Source organism: Dinoponera quadriceps, unplaced genomic scaffold (genome assembly GCF_001313825.1).
Source record: "Dinoponera quadriceps isolate SergipeBrazil2010 unplaced genomic scaffold, ASM131382v1 scaffold3061, whole genome shotgun sequence".
Taxonomy (NCBI): Eukaryota; Metazoa; Arthropoda; class Insecta; order Hymenoptera; family Formicidae; genus Dinoponera; species Dinoponera quadriceps.
This window is the reverse complement of record NW_014557306.1, coordinates 1,058,961-1,082,782: the sequence shown is the minus strand read 5'-3', so window position 1 is coordinate 1,082,782 and position 23,822 is coordinate 1,058,961. Positions and strand designations below refer to the sequence as shown.

General features: G+C 50.4%; 1 protein-coding gene across 1 annotated transcript; it reads left to right on the top strand.

The window, feature by feature from the left end:
• The first annotated feature begins 2,581 nt into the window (after nucleotides 1-2,581).
• Nucleotides 2,582-23,313, top strand: LOC106748983 (homeobox protein abdominal-A-like). The gene is made up of 6 exons (XM_014627953.1): nucleotides 2,582-3,083; nucleotides 13,330-13,506; nucleotides 19,954-20,094; nucleotides 21,035-21,436; nucleotides 22,355-22,539; nucleotides 22,741-23,313. The coding sequence occupies exons 1-6, from the start codon at nucleotides 2,582-2,584 to the stop codon at nucleotides 23,311-23,313; spliced, it is 1,980 nt and encodes a 659-aa protein (XP_014483439.1).
• Nucleotides 23,314-23,822: the final 509 nt, after the last annotated feature.

The following is a 23,822-nucleotide window of genomic DNA, read 5'->3' as shown; positions in this document are numbered from 1 at the left end:
AAAGGTAACTCGGTCGATTTCAAATCGACCAAATTCATTACTAACAGGAGAAGTTCTTTCTGCCCGCCCAAATTGAAGATTATCACTGGGTTTACACGTATACGCTCGAATATGCCTGGTCGTTACAAATCGATTATTCACGAAATCCTATTCCGCTAATAGTCAGCAATCTGCGATAATCTCGAGAGAGCGATGTAAGTAGAGCCCGCTGGGACTGAACGGAAGACCAACCCAGATAGCGCGCTATCGGACGATTAATTCGTATTCCAGTTTTATTCGCATGGTGAGACCAGGCCAATCCGGGGTTAGGCCGGGTCTAAGCGAGCGCAACGTGTCGGTGCCGCGGAGTAATCGCACCAATCGGTTATCCCCGGGACGTGCCTCCGCGTCCGACATCGACGTCCGATTTTGAAATTGCGCAGCCGTGGCAACGAGGAAGGACGACCGGCTACCCGCCGGTCGTGAGGAAGAGCGGAAAGCCCGCACTTGAAAGCGTGGGCGACGCGGAGCCGAGCGAACAGATCGGTGGGCGGCTACCAGGTCGCCCAATTGGACGATCGACTCGGTAATAGTCGGTGGGCGTTGAGTAAGTTCAGATGCGCGGCTCGCAGTGCGCACTTGGCTGCCTTTATCGGCTCTCTCTCTCCCCTCTCTTCTCTCTCTCTCTCTCTCCATCTATCTCTTTCTTATCACCCATCCCCACGGTATGTCCGTCCACGATTCCCGATCCCCACTTCGCCTACGTGTATATCGACTAAGCCTCGGTAAAAGTCTGTTCCTCTTGTATCTCACGTTAGCCGGATCGGATTGTAATCAAGAATCCTCCTGTATTCGTTTCCCTGATTTTCGTCATCGCCGCTTGCCTAGTTTTGGTCTCACCTCTTCGGCGAGCGGAGATGTCGCGATGTCGCGGTACCAAACAAGAAGAGAGATACCTGTCATGTTCCTTTCCCTTACGGCGAAACGGCAGATAAAACGAGATTCGCACGCACGGAGATAAAGTGAAATCTCGATACTCATGTAAGCTTCTGGTTTTCGCCGGAGGGTGACTTGGCGCATCGATCGTCGGACGACGAAAAGGCGGAGTCCACACGTTGCGAAGGTACGGAAAGATGCTTTAGACTACGAGACAAGTACTTAAGGCACGGATACCTTAAGTACTTGGTGTACGAGTGCGTGAAGCGTCGTAACTTGACGTTTTCTCGTACTTTGGTCTCGTGGTGAAAAAATGAAAGGGGACGAGAGGCGACGAGAAGACCGGTCGCTCTTACGGAGAACAGAGAGGAGGGACGAATCCGCATGAGCGATCAAAAATTGTCCGATAAGCCGCCGTGCGCGCCGGAAGGGAAAAATTCCAGTGGGCGAAGGGAGAGAAAGAGAGAGAGAGAGAGGCGGGGAATCGGTCGCGTATATGGAACGACGAGGCAAGTCACGTCGCATTAAATCTTGATCTCACCTGGGCGAGCAGTAGCGGCGGCGGGCGAGTACCGGGCCGCGGGAAGGGCAAGGTGGGGGTAAGGCTAGTCTGGGCGCGCTTCGAAACCCTGAGCGGAAGGCAATCCGCTCGAATCCGGCGGAGTGCGAGCAGGTTACCCCGCTGGCGTAGTCCTCGGTGTCCGTCATTGGAGAAGGGAGCCTTCGTAGGCGGAAGGAGAGAGAGGGAAAGAGAAGGGGGGAGAGAAAGAGAGAGAGAGAGAGAGAGAGAATACGGAGAGGGAAGAGCTAAGGGAGGAGGAGGTGGAGAAGGAGGTGGAGGAAGCGATCACGAGCTTCGTCGAAGGCGCCTGCGCTCCAACACTCCGCACCTTCGGTTCCTCGACTTCGACTACCGCAGCTCCCGCGGCGACGACGTAAAAGCTCGCGTCGCGATGCGCTGGCGACCGTCACCGCGCGAGTAGACCATTCCGCTCCGTTGATCCAAGGATACGCAAGGGGAATACACGCAGCGGACTCGTAATCGTCGCTCTCGCTTGGCCACGTGCGAATCCGCGGAAACAACGTGTGTCTGTCGGAGGATCGGTGTGCTTTCACGGTGCGGACACGTGACGATTGTGCGGCGAACCCTGAACACGGTGAGAGGATGAGGCGAAGCTTTCGCGGACAGACGTCGACGGGTGGGGTCGACGTGCATCTCGCCGGCAACGACATCGGGCGCAGGGTCGCGAGTGAGAAGCCAAGTCGGGCCGACGCGCGAGTGAATTAGGCTCGTGTCGAACGCGCGTACGAGGACGCAGGAAGTAGCGACTGAGAGGCGATTTCGGCGATTTCGGCGCAGGGGTGTTCGCGCGTAAGCTACATTCCGTCGCGTGATGACAAGCGTCCTCAGCCGTCCGCAGCGAAAAAGCTCGCGCTGTGCGTAAGCTCGCGCGTAAAGCCGAGAGCACAGCCGCTGGTTGGCTCGGTTGGCGGAGCTCTCGGGTAATTCGCAGCCGGGAAGATCGTCGGATGCAAAACGGGGAACAGCAGGGGGCGAGCCGGAGGACACAAACCGCGTCGTAGAGTCGGCGGAAGAAAGCGGGAGAGAGGGAGGAGCCGTTGCTCACGACTGTGGAGGGGGCGGAGGTAAGAACACCGTCTGGTGATGATGATCGGTGGTGGCGTCGCGACCCCTCCTGGTACTGCCAAGTCGGCGGCTGCGATCGACGGCGAGATGGTGCAGGTCGACGGCATTGGCAGTGGTAGTGTCAGTGGTAGTGCTAGTGGTAGTGGCAGCCCTGCGACGGGCGCGACCACCACGCGCCTCGCCAGCAACGGTAGCAACAGCCACAGCGGCGGCAACAACGTCAGCGGCAGCAACAACAACAACAACAGCAGCGGCAGCAGCACGAACAACGGTGGCAGCAACGACGGGCACGGCGGTGTGACGAATTGCTCGAGCAGCTCGGCGGCGGGCGACAAGTTCTGCTGCCAGGATGAAGACGCGCCCGTCAGCACGAGCGTCGCGCGACCTTGGGAACCGCCGTCACCGACCTTCTCCCAGTCGAGGTCGCACCTCCTGCAGGTCCACCCGCCGCATCACCATCAGCACCCGACCGCCGCGCACCACCATCAGCAGATGAACGTTCCGGCTTCTCTGATCGATGGTGAGTTGTCGCAGGCCACCCCCCGGTGAATCACACGGAGGATCGTTACGTGAGCATCGCCCGATAACTCGCGCGAAACCAAAAGTATCCGGAATATTTCGAGAGTCGTGCAAATCGTCACGATCACATATGATTCACATACGGAGCCCGTACGGAGTCATCTGTGCTGAGTCACGTACATCATTTCGCGCGATAGTTCGCGCATATCTGCGCTTTATTTACGTTTCTATCCACTTACGTTCGCTCTTGCGAAACATGGATCTTCGCGCGATCGGTAGCTTTCGATACCACCGGTCTCTCCAAGAGGCTCCTTCCAAAATAACACAAAGTGGTATCAAAATCGGGAGGAGAGAGAGAGAGAGAGAGAGAGAGTTGCTTCCATTAGCTCGCGGTTTCCCTTCTCAGTCGCACGGTATTTCTCGCACGGTAGCTGCACGTTAACCGATTTGCGAGCGTAAAAATAACGATTGTGTTTGCAACAGGCGCGATCTGAACAGGCGCGTAAATATTGTGGCCGTTATCCGTTCAATAACAAAGAAGAGATCCTTGGGTGCACTGAACTCATTAATAATCCCCTCGTCCTCGCCGCGCGAGTGAATCATGATAAGAGAAATATTTTCACCGCGACTCGATTTTCTTCTCGCGTTTCAATTCGCCGCGAGACGAACGACCCTCGCGACCGGTTCTAAACGCCAGCCGAAAGCGGCCGCGAAGAGTTTCACGCTTGCGAGACGCACACACTCCGTGCAGACGCGCGTCCCGATCGTTATAATATATACCGCTCTGTTCTTGGATATGCGAGATAAGGCGGGCGCAAGTGTGAGTAATGGAGAGCCAATTAATCCCGTTGTTGGGCGATAAATCGATAATTACGACGATACGTCACGCGTTCTCTCAGCGCTCTCGCTATTTACAATCGTGTTTCATGCATTTTATATTACACAACAAGATTGCAGGACGACGTTATTGAAATTTCAAACCGCTGTTTAACCTTACCGGAACACCTGAACACACTTTTAAGACTATCGAAGGTAGAGACAATAATCGATGAAATGTCGGCGGAGGTGACGAAAGAATGCGCGGAAACTTTATGGGGCCGTGACGACGTTAAAATAATTATTCCAGGAATTCAGTAACGAGCTTTCCTTATACAGACGTTTTCGTACGATTGAACAACATCCGTATTGTTACGCGATGCTTTACCTTGTGCAATTAGTTGTAAAAAGAAAAAAAAGGAACGATCCGTTAGAACGAATTACGCCGCGCGCAAAATGAAATTACGAGTTGTGGTAATAACGATCAGGATAATTTTCGCTCGCTCAAACGTGAACATAAATGTCAATCTTATTCGCGCGACTAATAAATACGCGCGATCAATCATCATACATTTCAGATAGCGAAAGATAAACCGCGCGCCGTGCGTGCGGCGACAAATGAGTATATATCGATTATATCTGTCCTCGATGAGAGAGAAAGATAACCGAGTAACTAATTGAATTATGAATCGCCCTGCCATCTTTCGCCGCGTGCGCGCGAACCCTTCGCTTCGCTCGGTGCAGAATCGCGACTGCAATTAACGTCGAACACCTGTACAGTCAAACACCTGTACCTATCTCTGCGGCTCGCCTCTTTCTTCGAGTAACAATAATTGAACCATTTCACGCCTTTGTAAACACAAAAAAATCGCGAGGTTTTTTTTAGAGAACTTCACGTCGCGACGTGTTGGAATGTGTTTACGCCTGCGATTCGGCTGCGGGAACCGCGATAACGAAGTAAATCAGAAGAAACCGTCGAGACGCCGGATAATTTTGATCGCAGAAAGATCGGGAATCATCGCAATATCGCATCGTCACGCCGGAAATACGCGTGTTTAAGCCTAGGATGGATATCAGCGTTGTATATTGTCCCGCGTAATTGAAAACTTCTTGTTAATTTTATTTCACTAAGATTGACAACTTTAAACGCACTGATATCCTTATATCGAGAGGAAAATTTCGTCTCGTTAGAAAGCTATAGTCATCCCCGGCATTAATCATATGTTTTCGTTTCTTTCGAATAAAAACAAGTAGCAGCAATTGGCATGCAAACATATCTATCACTAATATTCATCACACGCTAATAGTCAGTTTTCGTGATCAGAATTTATGTATGTGAAGTTACGTATTATTAAAGCGTGTCATTATCGTGTAACTCTGTTAGATCTTTCTGCTAGCGACTGTCCCATTTTTAATAGTACAAAAATCACGAGTGCCAAAAAAATAATGTTTCGTATTTGCGACTATAAACGCATAGTGAGATTATAGCCGGGAGAACTATTGCTTCAGCGAGTGCTACTGCAGTGCGTATGATAACTCTTTACATATTGCTATCATTAGACACGACAAAGAGCATGGCTGACGCCGAGAATAATTTAGCAGATTTTTTCATATACATTTCTCTTCACCCAGCATGTTCATTCGTAGAATTAAGCATCCAACCGTCGTAAACATCAGTTCCTAAACACCCACGACGAGTTTGAGTCAATTTGTATCTCATTAAGACTTCTCCTTGGGCTTCCCGATTCTCCGCATGAACCGATAAGCATTCCATTAACCGATATTCACGGGTCATTATCAGTGGCCGATCGATTGACCGACCGACCGACCGGCCGATCGACCGGTCACCACTCTCTTCAGCCTGTAATTAAGTTGTCGAAAGTCGAGGGATGGATGTGCAATCGCGTACGTCGCAGCGGACACTCGCTTTCGTCACATCGTGTGCAAGGCCGTAACCATAAAGGCTTTTCTACGTTCGTCGCAGTGTCGAACGCAAGCGGACGCAACGCTCGTCGCGACGAATGATCAAAAAAGTTGATTCGACTTCAACCGTTGCAAATCAAAAACGCCAGTCAGTGATGTAACGTCATTATGCCTTGACGCTTTTTCTGATTGGCGCCATATTTGCAACGGTCGAAGTCGAGTCGACATTTGCGATCGTTGTCGCTAGAAACATGTGACTGACATCGCGATAGACAGGCCTTTAAATCGTTTTCCAAACAGTAACGTTACTCCAACGTTATAATTCCTCGCTCACCAATGTAACCGTTGTGATGCATACGCGAATGTTATCCCAGGTAGAACGGAAATCACCATGACGACTACATCAAGATGACTACAATAATGATGAGAAAATGACTGTGATCGCTCACTTTCCGATCGATCACCTTCTCTCGTCATCTCGATCGTCACTTTGATGTTATTGTGATTTCCTGCTCTACCTGGGACATCGCTGGCCCACATCGTTGGATGAGAAATTCCACCGATGATATATAATGTTAGTGTTGGTCTAACATTCGCGATGCTCTCTCCGAGCGTTTCCCGCTCTCGTTCCGTTCTCGCGAGGTTCGTCCGCAGCGCCGCCGATAAGAGGACACGAGAGAGAGAGAGCGGATCGGGAGCAGCGGCGTCTTCTCCCGGGGATACGACGCGGATCCGCTTAACTACCGCGCATCCGCCGGCGAATTCCACCGCGTGGTTTATATCGACTCGTTTCCTCGCGGAATAAGGGCCATCGCGTGATAAGGGAGGCCGAGAAGGCGCGCGCTCGGGAGCCGCGGCGCGGGGTGTCGTCCTGCCCGCGAATACGACGAGGAACGTGTCCCGCTATCGCGGCTCCGCGGATCTTTCCGTGCTTTACACTTGCCAGATGGAGCGGAGGCTACCAAGCCGCGCTCTCGTCGAGCACTCGGGAACCGGTTTCAATGCGTTAGCTCCTCTACGTACCTCTTCTCTTCGGGGACTCACCTCTCCGCGGAGGTATTACTCTCGTTTAACGCTCAATACCCGTCTGTCCCGCGGGTACTCTCGATTCCTCTCGCCCGCTCTCGAGCGGCGCGCACCTTCGACGGGGCACTTCGTTTCAGAATCGCGAGATTTTATGGCCACACCCAGGCCATTCCGAGACAGATACCGGCGCAGGCAGCGCATAGGTGTCTTCCCTCGCGAGCGGAAAAGGGGGAGCGAACGTCGGGAAAACGTTCCTCCGAGTGCCCTGCTAGCACTTTGTAGCGTCTGGCTTAATCGCGTCAACTATCGGATGAGAGACGTATATATCAATTATGGCGGGCCGATCGTCGATCCCACGATCGCCTCGGGAATGCAGCGTTTGAATCCTGCTGACGAGAGCTGGCCGACTCGTCCTCGAGTCCTTACAGAATTCGCCGATCCGCCGTTATATCTCAGTCGTCCTGCCCTGCACGCAGTATCATCCTCGCTCGGAGAGAAGATCCCACGAAAGTCACAGTCATCAATTGCATGTAGTCTTCGGCTGTATCTTCTTCTGGTTTTATCAAAAGAATATAACAGTAGCAGTACGCGTATAAGATTATTATCAATGACGCTATATAGTAACATTTAGCGGAAAAGTCGGTTATCGTGACTATAATTCGTGGCTATAATTCTCTCACTCAAGCGCGCGACTGTAGTCGCGGATACCAAATACCTTGATTTTCACTATACGCTAAGAGAAATCCCGCCACAGATACAGTAATTTCCGGGCTCAATTGCATCTTCTTCGAATTTTAATCGAAAAATCCGTCTTTTAATTCGAATCCGCGATTTTCCGACGAAAATTCAGCGATCGCGTGGTGATTCAAAGAGAGGGCACCTTGATTGCCATTAAGATCGCGAATAATGGCACGGTCTTTCAGTTGTCGCTTGATTCACGTCTAGCGGAACAAGGTGCTAATCCAGTTGAAAACCTGATACAAGTTCGCCTCGCTATTCGCGATGCGGCGCGAGACGCTGCGGGACTTTACGACCACACCCAGAGAGACAGATACACCTCGAGGGTATTCGGCAGAGTCGTCCACGCACGTCGTTCTCTCACTACTGTGAACCTGGCGTCTCCGACTTGAACGGAAAAGAAGTCATAAACTAGTAGTTTGCACCTGGTTTGTACGACCTTGCGTTTCCTTTGTACCTCGAAGGATGATAGAAAGATGAAAGGTAGAAGTTGAAAGAATTACAGTCGCAAAGATGAAACATTTCGGTACCGGTGTTTCCCCATTTGACGGATTTGAATCTAATACAATTCACTGTACAAATGTTTCTAAAGAAGGTACAAACGGGTGTGCACAACGCTCTTTCGGAGTTGTCGACCACCCTTAATCACCTTAAAAGACACAACGGTACCTTCTCGATGGAGACCCCTTCTTGAAAGTATAGCCTTTCTTTAGGAAATGTCCTGCTGTATAAAATGAAAATCGGGATTGAATAGATAAGAGCTTAGTTCAGTTGGTTTCAAGAGAATAACATGTAATGTGGTTGCGAGTGAGACAACGTATCATCGAGATGATTACTGACTCGAACGAGGTGCAACGATCTAATAAAGTGAACGATCTGGTCAGATGGAAAAGACAGATTCAATAAGGTTAAAAATAATCAGCAGTCGCGAATGGAAGCCAATGCGAACGGTGTTCTTTCGACATAAAGGGATTTGAGATATCTTCTACTCGATCGCTGACTATTTCGTAATATTTCCCCTTCTGTTTCTTCGCTCAATCCTTTGAGCGTCCAATTCGAACAAATAAAAAGTGCGAACGCTTTTATCTTTCAGCAATCGCTCTTCGACACGGAATTTTGCTCACCTCTATACTTTTGAATTTACAATCACGCTTCTGATTTCCGCATTTATAACCGTCCTTAATTACGGTAATAATCGCGCCGATCTGTCAGTCACGTAGTGACAAAAACAATCACTCGCGTCTATACCGTGCAATCAACACTAAAAGCGATGCTAAACGCTAGCCTGGGCTTGCTGAACTTCGGATAATGCGTAACGTGTAGAACGTGCGAATACCGAGCAAGGATGCGTAATGTTTAGCGAATAAGTGTAGAACTTACGAGCGATTAGGCATTAAACGTGCCATTAACACACTCACAACGATGGCGCACCTCCACTCTGATACTTTACGATTGCATAGGATACGTGCGTGGCCAATGCCGTCGAGAGGATATCTTCGTCCATAAATGAGTCCCCTTTCGGCTTATCGGATACCACCAGGCCGCGGCGCGGCTTCGCTGATCATAGTGTCATAGTAAAATGTTTACCTGCAGCTATGCGTATCAATTATCGGCTGCGTGTATAACTCGCTCTTAACACGATCCGTATAGATTATAGCCCGATAATGCAAAATTACCTTTTTGTCAGATGCTGTCTCAAAGCAGAAACGTATCGAAAAATGATGTTCGTCTTTCGACGTTCGTTGCTTTCAGATATATCTGAAAAAAAAACGTGACGAAATCTTTGATGTACATTGAGAGAAAGTTTCCAGTAGAATTGCAGTCTCATATTCAGCCTCAATTGTATCTTCCTGTTAGGCTTTAACCTAAAAAGTACACAAAAAAAGTATGATCGGTTCATAGAGAATGATGTCAACCAGATTTAATATTACGATAGTCAACCGTATTGTTTCGTGTAGCGATATGTATATTGTTATCACTGACGTTGTGATACCATTTGCAAGAAATCGTTGCGATTCTTCCACTTAATGCGATTACAGTGACGAATACAATTTTCTGTTCGATACACGAACGTCATGCTGGCCATTTTATTTGCGTGTTCATTGCGAGAGAAACAATGGGAAAGGAATCGTGAAATGTTCCTTTCGCACTCAAAGAAGAAAACGGCTAATCTCATTAAAATTATAGTTTCGTACAGTAAAACACATAGTCACGTATCAACTATATTTCCTCATTCCAAGCAAAAATAGCAGTAGTAATACGCACGTAAAAGTATCATTAACAATATAATAGTACTTGCTAAAAAACAATGTTCCCCCCAATAATACTTCCACTGTGCAATTATAGTCACGGGTATCAGAAAATGTCTCAGTGTGTCTTGAGCTTCTTAAGATTTCGAACAAAAGCAAAATGTTCTTTCGACAAATCGAGAGAAGAAAATTCGAAGAATCCCGAGCCGGACTAAGAATTCGAAACGGGGCGTCACTTCTCAGCCGTCGGATACTTTTTTCTCAGTGTAACGACTCGCGTCATTAGCGTGCGAAGGGACGCAATCCTCCACTATCTCGCGCAAAGGGAGCAAGCGAGCAAACGAGCGTGCGAGCGATTCGCAAATCGCCGAGTCCGCGGGAAAGAGAATCGGCCTACTGCTAGTTTTTTCCGTCTATTATCTATCGGCCGTGTCGGGCCGATCGGTCTTTACCGGCGGCGATTTCGAATATACGGACGAATATACCGCGCGGCCGGTCGGAACTCGTTCAGAACCGGTTCCCGTTGGTGTCGATGCTACGACGACGACGACGGGACACGCATTTCTTTCTGTGCATCGGCTACTTTCGTTTTCACGACACCTCCGATCACTTTGACACGAAACGAGCGCGGAATGCGCGCCGATGCGCCATCCGGGCGAGAGGCCGCTCCGAAGTCCGCCGGGATTCGCGGCTAAGTTTTATTCAACGCTTCTCGTGCCGAAGGAACGAGATTCCGCGGGGAATGGACTTTGGCGGCGCTTCGGTTTTGCGGGAAACCGACTCGACCTCGGGAATTTCGCGAATCGGTACGCGCCTCGAAAGTTAAATCGCGGCTCGCACACCGGCGGGACGCAAGCCTGCTTATTATATTTACAGCGAGCGCGAATCGCGGCGGATCCGCCACACGTTGCGATAATAATCGCCGTCGATTATTCCGAACGGACCGGCCTAATTCGGCCTCCCGATTCCTGATTACCGAAAGGTTGGCAATTAGCAGACCCGCCGTCATAAACCGCCGCAAAAACGGCCGCGCGATCGCGCGTATAACAAATTGCAAACGATCCGCGTTACGATACGTGTCCGTCGAACCGATCGCGAGGCACTCGGCTCATAAAGAACTAATTAATTAAACGTTCCCGCCATGTAAACGAACTGCCGCCGCTTAAAGCGAGCTAAAAGAACGCGATACAAATGAGCAAGGCGGACCTGTTTTCCGCCAATACAGTGGCTCTTCATTTCGCCCGGGACGACGATTTCTCCCAACGAGATTGTCGTCGTCCTCCTCGTCGTCGGAATAAAAAGTAATTGCGCTTCCCGTTTCACAAAATGACAGTTACGAGAGCGAGAGAGAGAGAGAGAGTAGCGCTCCCAATATTGCCGCGTCGTCGGCCCGATCCGTAAATTGCCGTGCGCGCGAAATATCGTTAAGATTAGTCGACGGCGCGATTACGTGGAAGTTGAGACCACAATAAGTACATCATAATTTCGATCGCATTACTACGCACCGCTGTAATTAACATCTGTCCCGCGTTTAATTCGCATTATCCTCAAGCTCGCGTCGATTTGCGCTTAAACGCGCCTCTCGTCCTGCGGTTTTGCCCGACGCCGTGTAATTACGCCGCGTCTCCCGCCTTCCTTACGATTACTTTCCGCGAGTTAATCTCGCGCTCTCTCGGCGGCGGGCAGGCAGGCAAGGGAGACCCGGTCAAGTCGGCCCAGTGATCATTTCGTTCGCCATTTTGTTTATGTATTTATCGCGGGAGCAAAAATACGGCTGATCTCACGAAAATCACAGTCGCTTTTGTAACACACACGTAGTCACGTACAGTCAACTTTATCTTCTTGCTTCGTCGAAAAATAATAATAACAGCACAATATGCATATCGGATTATTACTAACAGTATAGTATCACTTGTTAGAAAAATAGTTCCTCCGACCATAATCCTTCGCTATGCGATTACAGTCGCGGGTGTCAAAAACGTTTCCTCGATGTGTTCTCCAGTTTCTCAGGACTTCGAAACAAAGGGAAAACGTCCTCAACAAGTGAAGAGAACAAAATTCAGTATCACAGAGAGATAAACGCTTTTCTTCTTCTCACATCATCATTGCCCGCGTCGTTTCACGAAATAGCCGAAGAATTCGGCTGGAAATTCAGCGGGGGATCGTCCGCGGCAGCAGACCGGGATTCTCGAATCTCTCGGTTGACTCCTCGCGCGATCCTTAATAACGTCGTCCTGCTCGATCGTAAACCCGCCACCTGTCCGCCGCTGCTCACTCGAAACGTCGCGGAGATTACTCGGCCATAAATCCACGAAAGGAGGACTCAATCGGCGCGCGTCCTTTCGAAAAATTACGAGGCTCCTCGCACCTGGCCGATTCGTTTGCATCCGCGTATAACTGTGCGGACGCGCGTGTAATAAATTCTAGAACGCGCGCCGATACACGAGCCGCAAAAAGTCATTAATCGATTAAAGTCGCGCCGGGAGCGTTAGCGCGCGCGAATCGGACGACGAATAGACTGACTTGTTATTAAACACGAATTGACTCGTAAAACGATTAATTTCTAACGATCCCGTGGCATTGATTGACGCGTCGATCGACGCTCGCGAGCGTGGGATATAACCGCCGACACGACTGACGGCGATCGATAAGCGTCGGTAGTCAAGCTCCTTTCTCGCCACACGCGGCCCGACATTATATATTATTATAAAGAGCGTGTAAATAAAACCGCGCTTAATACGCGCGGTTTCGGCGCGAGTCAAGCGTTAAGTGTTTTTATATCTTCGACTTTTACGAGCATGAATATAAATTAATTATCAAGCGCGGCGTGTTTGTGCGCCGGGCCGTGTGTGAGTGCGCGATCGACAGCTGCTTCGAATACATTTCGGAACATTTTAAAAGAGAGCCGCTCCGATAACGCACGGGGTCGCGACACACCGCTCGCAATAATTTAAATTAATTTACAGCCGCGAGCGAGCGAGGTAGAGCTACTTGACCGTGACCACTTTCGTCACGGCGATTACGCAGGCGATTGTTAATTTAATGAAGCATTCATTCGACTCGGCGGGATCTGACGGGGGAGAACTCGCGCGATTAAAATGGATTCCCCGATCGTCATCTCCGACCGTAAAGTCACCCCTCGAATCTCGTTTAATCTGTACTACGAAAATCATCTAGAAAATAGTAAGGAAATCTAGCGGTCGTCTTGAAAATTGCACAAACCTATATACATTGAGAGAAATTATATGGTTGCTTTCGGCTGCAATTATATCCTTCTTTTACAAGAATGCGATAATCATTGTCAACGATATTATTTAAATGCTCCTTTTACTGGGTCTTTCGGTAACCAACGATTATCGTAATTCCCGACGATATCCGTCGTCGATGACATTTTATGTGATACAGTTACTATTATTATCATTGTTAACTGCCCTAAGAGCAATGTGGCTTCATCATTACGCGTGTGTCCAAGTGAAATTTTGTCCCGATTTGCAGGCGTAAGCTTGCAAAATTGCACAGCGGGCCCGTTCGCCAGCGGCAATAGCGGCGGTACATCACGGCAGCGCTTAATCGAATTGTCGCACGGATTAGGAGCACTGAGGCACTACAACGATCTCGCCAACCACGTGTTGTCCCTAAATCAGCAGGGCGCAGTCGTCACGAAACTTTTGGGTGAGTCCCAGCGGATACGCTTTCTCGCAATTTATCACCGAGCTGTTCCGTCCGCGCGAATCGCACTTGCGAGATACGCACGTACTATACCGCACGCTCGATATTACGCATGAGGTTGCTTCTCATCGTCGACGATATAAGAATATGCAAATTATTGGCTGACATTCCGAGCGCGAGAAGCTACGTTAGGGGAAAACTACTCCGTTGACATATCGCCATTACATTCGTCAGCCGCTATGCCTCTATTCGGGAATATCGCTTCGTGCACGTTACTTACGCACGTAATTTCGATACGGAGTCAGAAGACAGAAATCGTCCGTTTTCTATTGTACTCACGTACCGAGAACGCAGCATATCGATTCCCCTCTGGGAAAATGAGAGAAAAATAGATTTTCAAGACGCACACACGAGGGGGACATTATCTAAAGTCGGAAATTACCATGTTGGCGCATACACGGCAGGTTTCTCGGCTATCTTCAAAAGTTCCATTTTTCAAGTAATTCTTATTAATAAAAACAACGAGTCGATATTAACTTCGATACGTTTCCTCTCTTCTAAGAAGAATATTTTCAATTTCATCGAAAAAATAAAGAAGAAAAAAGGGGAGAAGAAAGGAATTTCTTCTTCTGAATAATTCCACTTTCTCTAACGTAACTTCACTCGATACTTTTTATTCTTACGCCGCTAAAGATGCTATTGTATCCGTGGAAATGGTCAACAGTGCCGAAATTCAGGCAAATTTCCTTCATCCAAGCTAGCGATATTGTTGAAACTAATATTCGAGTTATTAGTTATTACAACGAGAGAAATCTAAAACTGCAATCATTTTCGGCCCCAACTACACCTTCCTTTGACTTTAATCTCAAAAATAATAGTAGCAATATGTGTGTAAAGTAATCACTGATTCTGACTATATTAATTACTATAATAACTAGAAAAAATTAGTAGAAAAATATTTCTCCTGACTATAATTCGTTTTTTCATACGATTATGGTTATAAGTATCAAAATTTCTCTCTCAATGTAGTTTCAATAATATTGTTATTGAATTAAGAAGATTCACTCCACTTATGACGCTGTTGATTAATTTTTCCGATACAACATCTTTTCCGTGTGAGGAAACATTCTCAGGAAAGAGTAAACTATCGTTGTTAGCCGTCGTCGAATTCGAAATTTGCGCAATTCGCGATCGGATGTTCGCGATCCGCAACAGCAATCACCGGCGGCGGCCTTAAAGGCCGCCGCGTTAACATCCCGAGCGATTTCGAACGAGGCAAAGAAACAAGGGTGCAACGTTGAGCGAACTCGCGCAGAAGAGCGAACGTAATGAGCGTCACGAAGGACGCATCGGACGCCATCCGAGAGGCTCGTTAGCTGCTAAAATTAACGCATAACAGTTGTTGCCCGTTAAACTTCAGCGGTACGCCAACGAGCTCAAATAATTCGTCGACGAATGTGGCCCGTCGCATTGCGACGGCTTCTTTGCGAAGTTCCGAAAAACTCGCTCCGACCCAATTCGATGAGCGTTAAACGGGAGACTTTGGGAAAAGAGGTATGTATGCGGTATACCGCATGTCAATCCAGATGGACAGATGTACGCGTACTTGGCAGCAACTTCACTGGTCGATGTGTAAAGATTGTGCTCTTACAAAAGCTTCACGTGGCATTCGTACTTATCGTTAAAATGATAAAATACGAAAGAAGTCACCGCAAAATTTATCCGAAGCAACGTGTTGTGCAAAATGTAATATGAAAACTTGAGTTTTCTGGTTTCGTTCTGAATCTTTTAGTTTTCCAATTTTTCCAGCTTTTAATAAATTAGCTGTTGTATTGGTATAACGGGAAGATTTACGCTGTTGTACATAAATTTAATTATTCCAGGGATGTAATTAAACATTTGTAAATTTCAAGTTAATGAAAAATTTGTAAACTTCAAGTCGTTTGTAACGAGACCGTCATCGTCTCGCGTCGATAATCCGGGGTCTCTCGCGCATTGCCCCATCATTTTATCCGAAGTGTTTTGCACAATATTTCGTGACGTTGTACGTGAATCGTTTCTCGAGGAGAGGCGTCTCGTATTCCGCGTCTAGCGAGAACCGTCGTATTTGGCCGCGAGATAACCGTTGACCGGGGCGCTTTCGCCCGTAGTCTGAGCACGCGAGTGCGATCTCACACGCGAGAACACGCGGTGAAACTCGCGGAAAACCGGGCCCGAGATGAAGGGAACGAGATCGTCGGGGACCGTTGAACGGGAGCCGAGATCGCGTTCGAGGAAAGGGCAGAAAGAAAGAGGAAGTCGAAGGAGATACGGAGGAAGACGGAGAAGAAGACAACGACGACGACGACAAAGAAGAAGAAGAGGGAGGAGGTCGAGAGAAGAAGGTGAAGAGGCAGCCGCGCGCGCCGAGAGCCGAGCAATAAAAAATGGAGGCAAGCCACCGAGCATCGCCGTGGAACGCCGGAGTTTCTCTCTTTCTCGTAGTGAGCTTGCCTGCTACCTCGCGCGGTCCTCGTTAACTTTACGAGCCGCTCGTAAAAATACCGTTCGGACCCGGGCGGCTCTACTCGGCGGCGCGCCGGTAATGTCTTCATCCCGCTGAATACGGACTCTTTAGGCGTCCCTCGAGGTGAATATAATGTACCATAATCGGCCGGCCAATTACTTAACGGCGGCGAACAATTAATCCCTTCGGCGTATTCGGACGCGAACGCCCCCCTCCCCTTCGCTCGCTCGCTCGTTGAGTACGCGAGTACGCCGAGCGAGGAGGAAGAAGCGACACATCGGTCTCGTCGTCTCGGAGATCCCTGAGACCAGATATCGATAGGTCTGCTCCTCTTAAACGAGCTTCAGCTCGCGCTTTTTTGCCTTCAGCGTGAAACAAGTATGTAATCGAAGGGAAAAGGAACGGGAGGAGAGAGAGAGAGAGAGAGAACAGGCCTAATTATATCAACAATCAAGTGTGATGGGGCCGATGAGAGGCCGAATTGTGGTTGTTTGTTCGAGGATACACGATGGCCTCGAGGCCTCGTCGTGCGCCTGGTCGGTGATGCCCGGGGGACGCGCGCATTCAATTTCCCCGGCGGATTAATCGGGAGACGCGCTTTTCGAAGGACCGACTGAATCGCAATGAACGGTGCCGAAATTTCGAGCTGGTGCTGTAACGAGCCTAGCGTGTCGCTATCTCGCTCGTTAAGATAACCGGACGGCAAAGTGCGAGGACAATGCCGGAGGCGTTCCGGCTGTTTGCTCGTAGCTTCTATCACGAATCACCTCCGTGTACGCTCCGTGTAATTACGCTAACTCTTCATTACGAATTTATAAAAGAGATCACCTTCGCTCGCGATGAATGCACGCATGCGACGCGCGCGCACGCTGAATGTGTTCCTCTCGTGGCGTAACGACGCTACAAGGGAGAAAAGACTGACGTCGCGGCCTAACCCAACCGACCGACTAACTCGATGCGAAATTGGCTTCGTGCGGTTTCTTTTATTAAAAACGGCTTCAAAAATCTTACGTACGCACGCACGCACGCACGAATGAGCGAAGGCGCGCACGAACGCACGTACGTATGCGCGCACACGTGCAAAGGGGGAGCGAACCGAGAGAACAAACCTCGCGAGCGAGCAGCAATGAAAGAGAGAAGAGATCGACGAGGAGGAAAAGGTAGACAGGGGGAAAGAAAGTGAGAGAGAGCGAGAGAGAGAGAGAGAGAGATAGGCGTTAAAAGATGAAAAGAGGAAGAGAAAGAAAAGGGGAGGGGAGAGAGAGAGATAGCAGGTCGGGGCAAGGAATTTGCTCGCGGCATGGATACCTATTAGGTGGGTACATCGTTTATACCCGGCACGCACTTCACCCGTGGGAGCGCACGCGATACCCTGCCGGGTTTAGCCGTCATTATTGTTATTAATAATAGTACGTAACGACCGATAATTGCTCAAGTCTGCCTGCGCCTCTGGTTTCCATTACCTCTCGCGGTCTCTCGCGGCATCGCCCGCTGGTCTGATCCTTCTCTCTCTGTCTCTCCTGCTCCCTCTTTTTGTCTCTATCTCTCTCTCTCCGTCCGCAGTCCAACCCTTGCTTGTTCCCGAAGATCCGGCCGCGACAGAAAGCCGCGAATCACGGATGATGCATGCACATCGGCGGTGCGAGCGGCGATGTCGTCTTTCCACGATGAGTCCGCGCGTAATTGGGGTCGGAAGGCGAGCCTCGATGGGACCCTTTACACTCGATGGTTGACGTTGATGTTAGCACGCGAACGTGACTCTCGTTTCTGCCGCGCTCCTACCGTGCCGCTCGTGTGGAGCAAGACGAAAACAACGTGCCCTTGCCTACCATCAGGACGCGCGGCAGCGGAGAGCAGATCGAAGAGAGAGAGAGAGAGAGATATAAGAAGAGCTTCCACGATATAATATCGACGGCATCGCGCGATTAGATCGATCGATCGGCTGAAACGGCGATCATTCGGCCATGGCTCTCATACTCGATTCGTCCGAAATAGCACGCGGAACTATCGCGAGACAGTTCGTCACCTTAGAAACTAATGCGATAAAACCCGGTTGGTCGAGCTTGTTTGGCTGGTTATATTCGTGTAACTTTCGCGGCATCAACAGCGCGCAATCGATGGCGCGTATAGTCGATTTGTACTTGCAATATGCTTACGTGAGCGTCCACTGTGCGTCTTAGCGTTTCTCCTCGGTATTAGTAGCGCTCGGAGGTACTAATTAATTCACGACTAATTGGCCGTCGCTTCACCCCGTTGTCTCTTCCCCGCGAGTTGAACGGCGTATTGTTGGTTATTGTTAGGTGAAGCTTCGTTTCTGAAATACGACGGCAGCGGAGCGACGGAAACGCGTGCTCCGAGGGAACGTCCGACAGCTATCGTCCGGTAACTTTCATACTCTCGAAATTTCTTCACCGAGAAAGAGAACGTCTCGAGCGGACGATGTGTCTGTAAGTGTATTTGTCGATATGACTATAAGTGCATGGTGCCTGTATGATAGTGACTAGTAAGATATTCGTGACTATATATAAATGCATACTGACGGATACGTATAGTCGAGAAGACCATTTTGTCGCAGTGAGCGCCGCAACAGCGAGTATTAATTCAATTTGAAATCGAAAAATCCAGCCCAATGTGCTCCGCCGTTTCACGCAAAAATTCATTCTTCGAATCACCGAAACGTGTCCACTCATATGAAGTCAGAGGCAACTTTACGCTCGAGTAAAACATTTCACTCTTGTAACTCCGGCTGTTCACCGCCTCGAGGAAATCTTCGCTCATTTTGAGCGAAATAGGAATGTTGGGCTCCACTCGGAGAAATGTTAAAAACAAATGATACAACATTCGAGGAATTCCATCGACGCTCGAGTCTGAAAGGAAACCGTAATGAAATATTTCGTCGTATTTCATTGTGAAAACTGTTATCGCATCAGAGTGGACAAGCCGAGGATGACGTATCCACGGAAGACGGTGATTTCCGTTTCAACGTTCACGGAAGAATACACACCTTTTTTATGTGATGCGCGTGAAATTCGCACGCCGCAGTGCTCCAGCGGAGTTAAGCAGCAGACGTCTATCGCCGGCGCGATAAATCATTCCGGATTATCACCGGCCGACGCGCAGTGGTTACACGTGCGCGGACAATTTTCTCGTATCACGGCGCGCATTACGTAAGGTATTCTCACGCAGCAGCAGCGAGTCCTAATCGCTGCATCATGAATCTACTCAGATACGAAGATTGGTAGGATTGATATCCGTTTGCAGGTAGCACGCGATGCTACGAAGTATCGCGTACCGTAATTAACGATGAGTCCGGCAACACATCGGCTCACACTCCGATCGCCCTGATTGTTATTCACGGCCGAAAGGGCTCTCGAGGGGTCTCGAGAGTCCCGTGTGGGACGTCGAGAACGTCGTCGAAAACGACGAATCAAAATTGAAAACCATGCGGGGTATCCTAAAAAGGGCGAGAAAAAGAAGGTTTCCTCGAAACTCGGTGAGCAAAGTTACGGAAATCGCAACGACTCGTTATTCCCTGAATAACCGGTAACCAATTTCCTTCTTTCGCAAAATGAGTAACGGCAACGGTGAACGTTTTTCCAACGGGTATACAAGCGAGTGTAACGGTAACGGGTTCTTTTCTCAAAAGTTACTTTCCCAACACCCGGGTGGGTAATACATCGAGTATTATAATTGCCGTTCGATCGAAGCCCATCGCGCACACGCCCACGGAGGATACGTCCGGATTCCCAGGCGCGTGCATCGCGTGATTTTCGAAAATTATCAGCGAGCCTCCGTGCGCGATTTTGAGCCGTGCCGTGTCGAGCCGCGGCGAGGGCAGATATAAACGCGCCACGCCGCGGCGCCATTTACGATCTTATCAGCCGGGCCAGGACTTTTGCCAATGCCCCGCGTCCTTGAAGACCGTTTTTCATCGTGTGTTACAGGTACGCTGCGTCCGCCGGGCCTGATCGGCGGCAGTAAGCCGAAGGTAGCGACACCGGCTGTCGTCGCCAAGATCGAGCAATATAAACGGGAGAACCCGACCATCTTCGCCTGGGAAATTCGGGAGAGGCTAATCTCCGAGGGTAAGACAACAACGTCGACGACGCGCGCGCTCTTTCATCCGAACGATCGATTCAGATTAAACGGAGAGCGGAGATTTACGAGGCTCGCCACGCTGAGAAGTTACTCGCGTTGAAAGCTGCAAACGAGCGATAAATTGATCGACGGAATTTTATTTCACGGTGAACGACGGGAGTGCGGTCGTACGTTGCCGCCGCCGGGCGCAACGAGATCGGCCGCCGCTCGAGTAACTCGACTCGAAAATTGACACCGACTGTGATCCTTCGCGGCACAGAACGCGCTTAGTCACAGACGTCGAGGGGTCTTCGTCAGCGCGATGCATAAAGTAGCGTGTTCCTTACTTAATTATGCTCATCCTCCGCAGGCCATGCGAGTGCAAACCGACCGTGATTACAGACGCACGTACCAGTAACGTGTAATTTAGCGAAAGAATTAAGAAACGCGTTCCTACGGCCTTACTTCTTGACACACATACCTGTTCTCGGGCCTTCGCGCAAGCGCGCTAACACGAATACCACAAAACAATTGTCCGCTCAATTTCAACATCGTATTCCCGCGTGTACGGCAAATCTCTGTTAACGCTCTTAACGGATTCTTTTCATGTAACAACAAACTACGTGAAATATTATAAATTTATGTAACAGAACGGTGGAAAGAGAAGCGATCGATTGTTAGTCCAAATTAATTTCAACCATAAAACAATTCACACGTCCAACTTCGAATTATGAATTTGATTATGAAGATATGTCGTATTAAAAGTTGACAGAAATCACGGAAATTTACCTGTGGGCTTTCAAACGACGACATATTACATACCAGTTTACACCGTCCGTATGCGTAGATAGTCACATATTACGCGTACGCTCGAAGATCTGAGATGACGCGCTTCCAGCTCTCGGTCGACCCGTGGTTGAAAGAGACGTTGCCCTCGGCCTGTTCCAGGAGTCTGCAGTAACGCGACAGCGCCGTCGGTCAGCAGCATCAATCGGATACTGCGGAACCGCGCGGCGGAGCGCGCGGCCGCCGAGTTCGCGCGCGCCGCCGGCTACGGGCTTTACGCGGCCGCCGGGCCGCACCCGTACTTCAACTCGCACCAGCACCCGACCACGAGCCACCATCTGCCGGCGGGCTGGCCGGGCGCCCCGGGCGCGGCCGGACACCCGTGGATGTTGCCGCCTTTAGCTACCGGTATCTCCGGCGCGTCCGCACTGCTGTTGCCGCCGTCGCTGAGCCCCGGCGCCGCGGCCGCCGCGGCTGCGGCCGCAGCGGCATCCGCGTCCGCCGCCGGCACCACCGAGCACGCCCTGCACGCCGCCGACGCGATCGCTCGTGGTTATTTGCAAGGTGACGACGACGACGGCGACGCGGACGTCCTCTCCCGTTCGAAACGGCCGACGAAGGTGTCGCTTCCCGGAGAAATTCCCTCGACGATGATGTCGTCGGGGTGACGAAACTAGGCGGGAGAGGACGTTTGATCTTCCCAATCACACACTTGTCATTCGCGCGACTCGAGAGCTGTTAAACGAACGAGGTGTTAGCCTCTCAGGATTTCGCGAGAGCTCGCTCGATTCTTATTCAGTTTCACTCGGCTGCGGGATTCTCCTTCCGTGCACCGTCGAAACCCGCGCGTACCTGCGTGGAAGTTTCTTATGATTTTACCAGATACAGCATAGCATTCCGATTAGAGTATCAAGACTTTTAACACGCCGTTTCCCGAGATTAATGCCCTATTTTTAGCTTCTGTTTGTCATTTTTTCTAAAGCATTTTTTATTTAGAATTTTAATGAGAAACTATTGCGATATTAAGGACCGATGTCGCGATATTATTCAAAAGTTTTCGAATTTTTAACCATTTTGTTTTGAAAATATAGCCATAGAAGTTCGCACGATTTATATATTAAACATTCTTTGAGGAACCTTTGGGAAATAAGATCTGTTTGTGTTTCCCCTTTAGACTTAGAATCGCATGTTTGAAACATGTTACACTTCTAACCAGAACCTGCGTAGATCTTCCTACTATCCGTCATTATTTAGGGAAATTGAGCTAGGGATCCGAATGAGATTTCCCGAGAAATTTTCTATGCAGGTACTTGCGCGTCGACGGCAACGTCCGATTATCGCGTTTCCTTCCTCATGTCGAAGACGATCGCGCATAGGATTTGTCGATACTCCGAAAAATAACGCTCTCTTGCTACGAGCTCGGATCGCGCACGGAATTAGACACACACAGCCCATAGGAAACGCGTTTCTCTTGCTGCGCAGACGGTGACGGGGACGACGGAAGCTTGGACGGCTCGGAGCAGCCCAAGTTCCGGCGCAATCGCACGACCTTCAGCCCGGAGCAGCTCGAGGAACTCGAGAAAGAGTTCGAGAGGTCGCACTACCCCTGCGTGTCGACGCGCGAGCGTCTCGCCTCGAAGACATCGCTCTCGGAAGCGCGCGTTCAGGTGAGGATCCAGGCCGCAGCTAACCGGCCGACGCTGACGTCTCCACGCAGGGTTTTCTCTCTTTCTCCTCCACGGTCGACGCGCGAGGAGGAAGCGTGCCCTGCGCGGAGACGAAGGCTCGCCGTCCGACTTCGCGTCCGGAAGACCCGACTTGTCCGACTTGATCACGAGCGTTCTAACGACCTAACTCGTGACTCTTAGGTTTGGTTTTCCAACAGACGGGCAAAGTGGCGTCGTCACCAGCGCATGAACCTCTTAAAGCGCTCGCCACCACCGCCACCACCGCCACCGCAGCCGCAGCCGCCGCCGCAGCACTCCGCTACGTCCGCTATGGAAATCGGCCAGCGTACGTCCAGCTGCTCCATTGCCGGCATGGGCGGCGAAAGTAGCGCGTTCCGCGCGGTCGTCGCCAACTCCGTCGCCGGCCACCTCAGGGACGCGGACAGACCCGAGAGAATCGAGCCGAAGCAGCCGGAGAGGAAGCCCAGCGCATTCCGGATGATCAGTCAGCTGGTGGGCGACGACTCCACCGGGCTGTCCTCCTCGCGACCTAGCAGTCCCGCGTACGAGCAGCGGCAGGGATCCGTGCTCGCGCGCGGACCGAGCCCCGGCTCGGCCCACAGGATACGCTTCGATCACGAGGACGAGGACGAGGAGATCGACGTCCAGGACTCCGATCAGGACGCGCCGTCGCCGCCGCCGCCGCCGCCGGTCGCTTGGAGGGACCATTGGACCGACCAACAGCCCTTGGAGCTGACCAAGCACGATCGTTGAGCGAGGCGCGTCGGTGTGTTTCGAGACTCGCTCGATCGAGCCGGTGAACCGACACGTCGACCTCGCTTATTTATTGCCGAATACTCTCGGTGGAGCCCCGCTCGAGTGACGTCGACCAGTGCAAAGGTGGAGGATCGAGTATATCTTTCGACGCTGCGAGTTTTTCGAGAAAGTAGCCGTCGGCGACGTCACGTCGCGTGTATCTAGTGTATTTTCTCTCTCTTCTCGCGTTCAGCCGTCCCGGGCTCCTCGGCTCCCGTCGTCGTCGCTTGACGGCAAACCCCGGATTCCGCGGAAGCGCCTCATTCCACGACTGACGGCGGCCGCAATTACGCGGGGAGTGTGTGAGTGTGTCGTCGCGGTGCTGTGTAATAATGTTGAAAGAAAAAAAAAAATAACGCAATGTCATCGATGTCGCTGTGTAATTGTTACCGCTGATTGCGTCGAGGTGATCGATACCGGTCGTCTCTCTCTCTCCGTTCGGTTTTTTGTCCCCTTCTTTCCAGCCG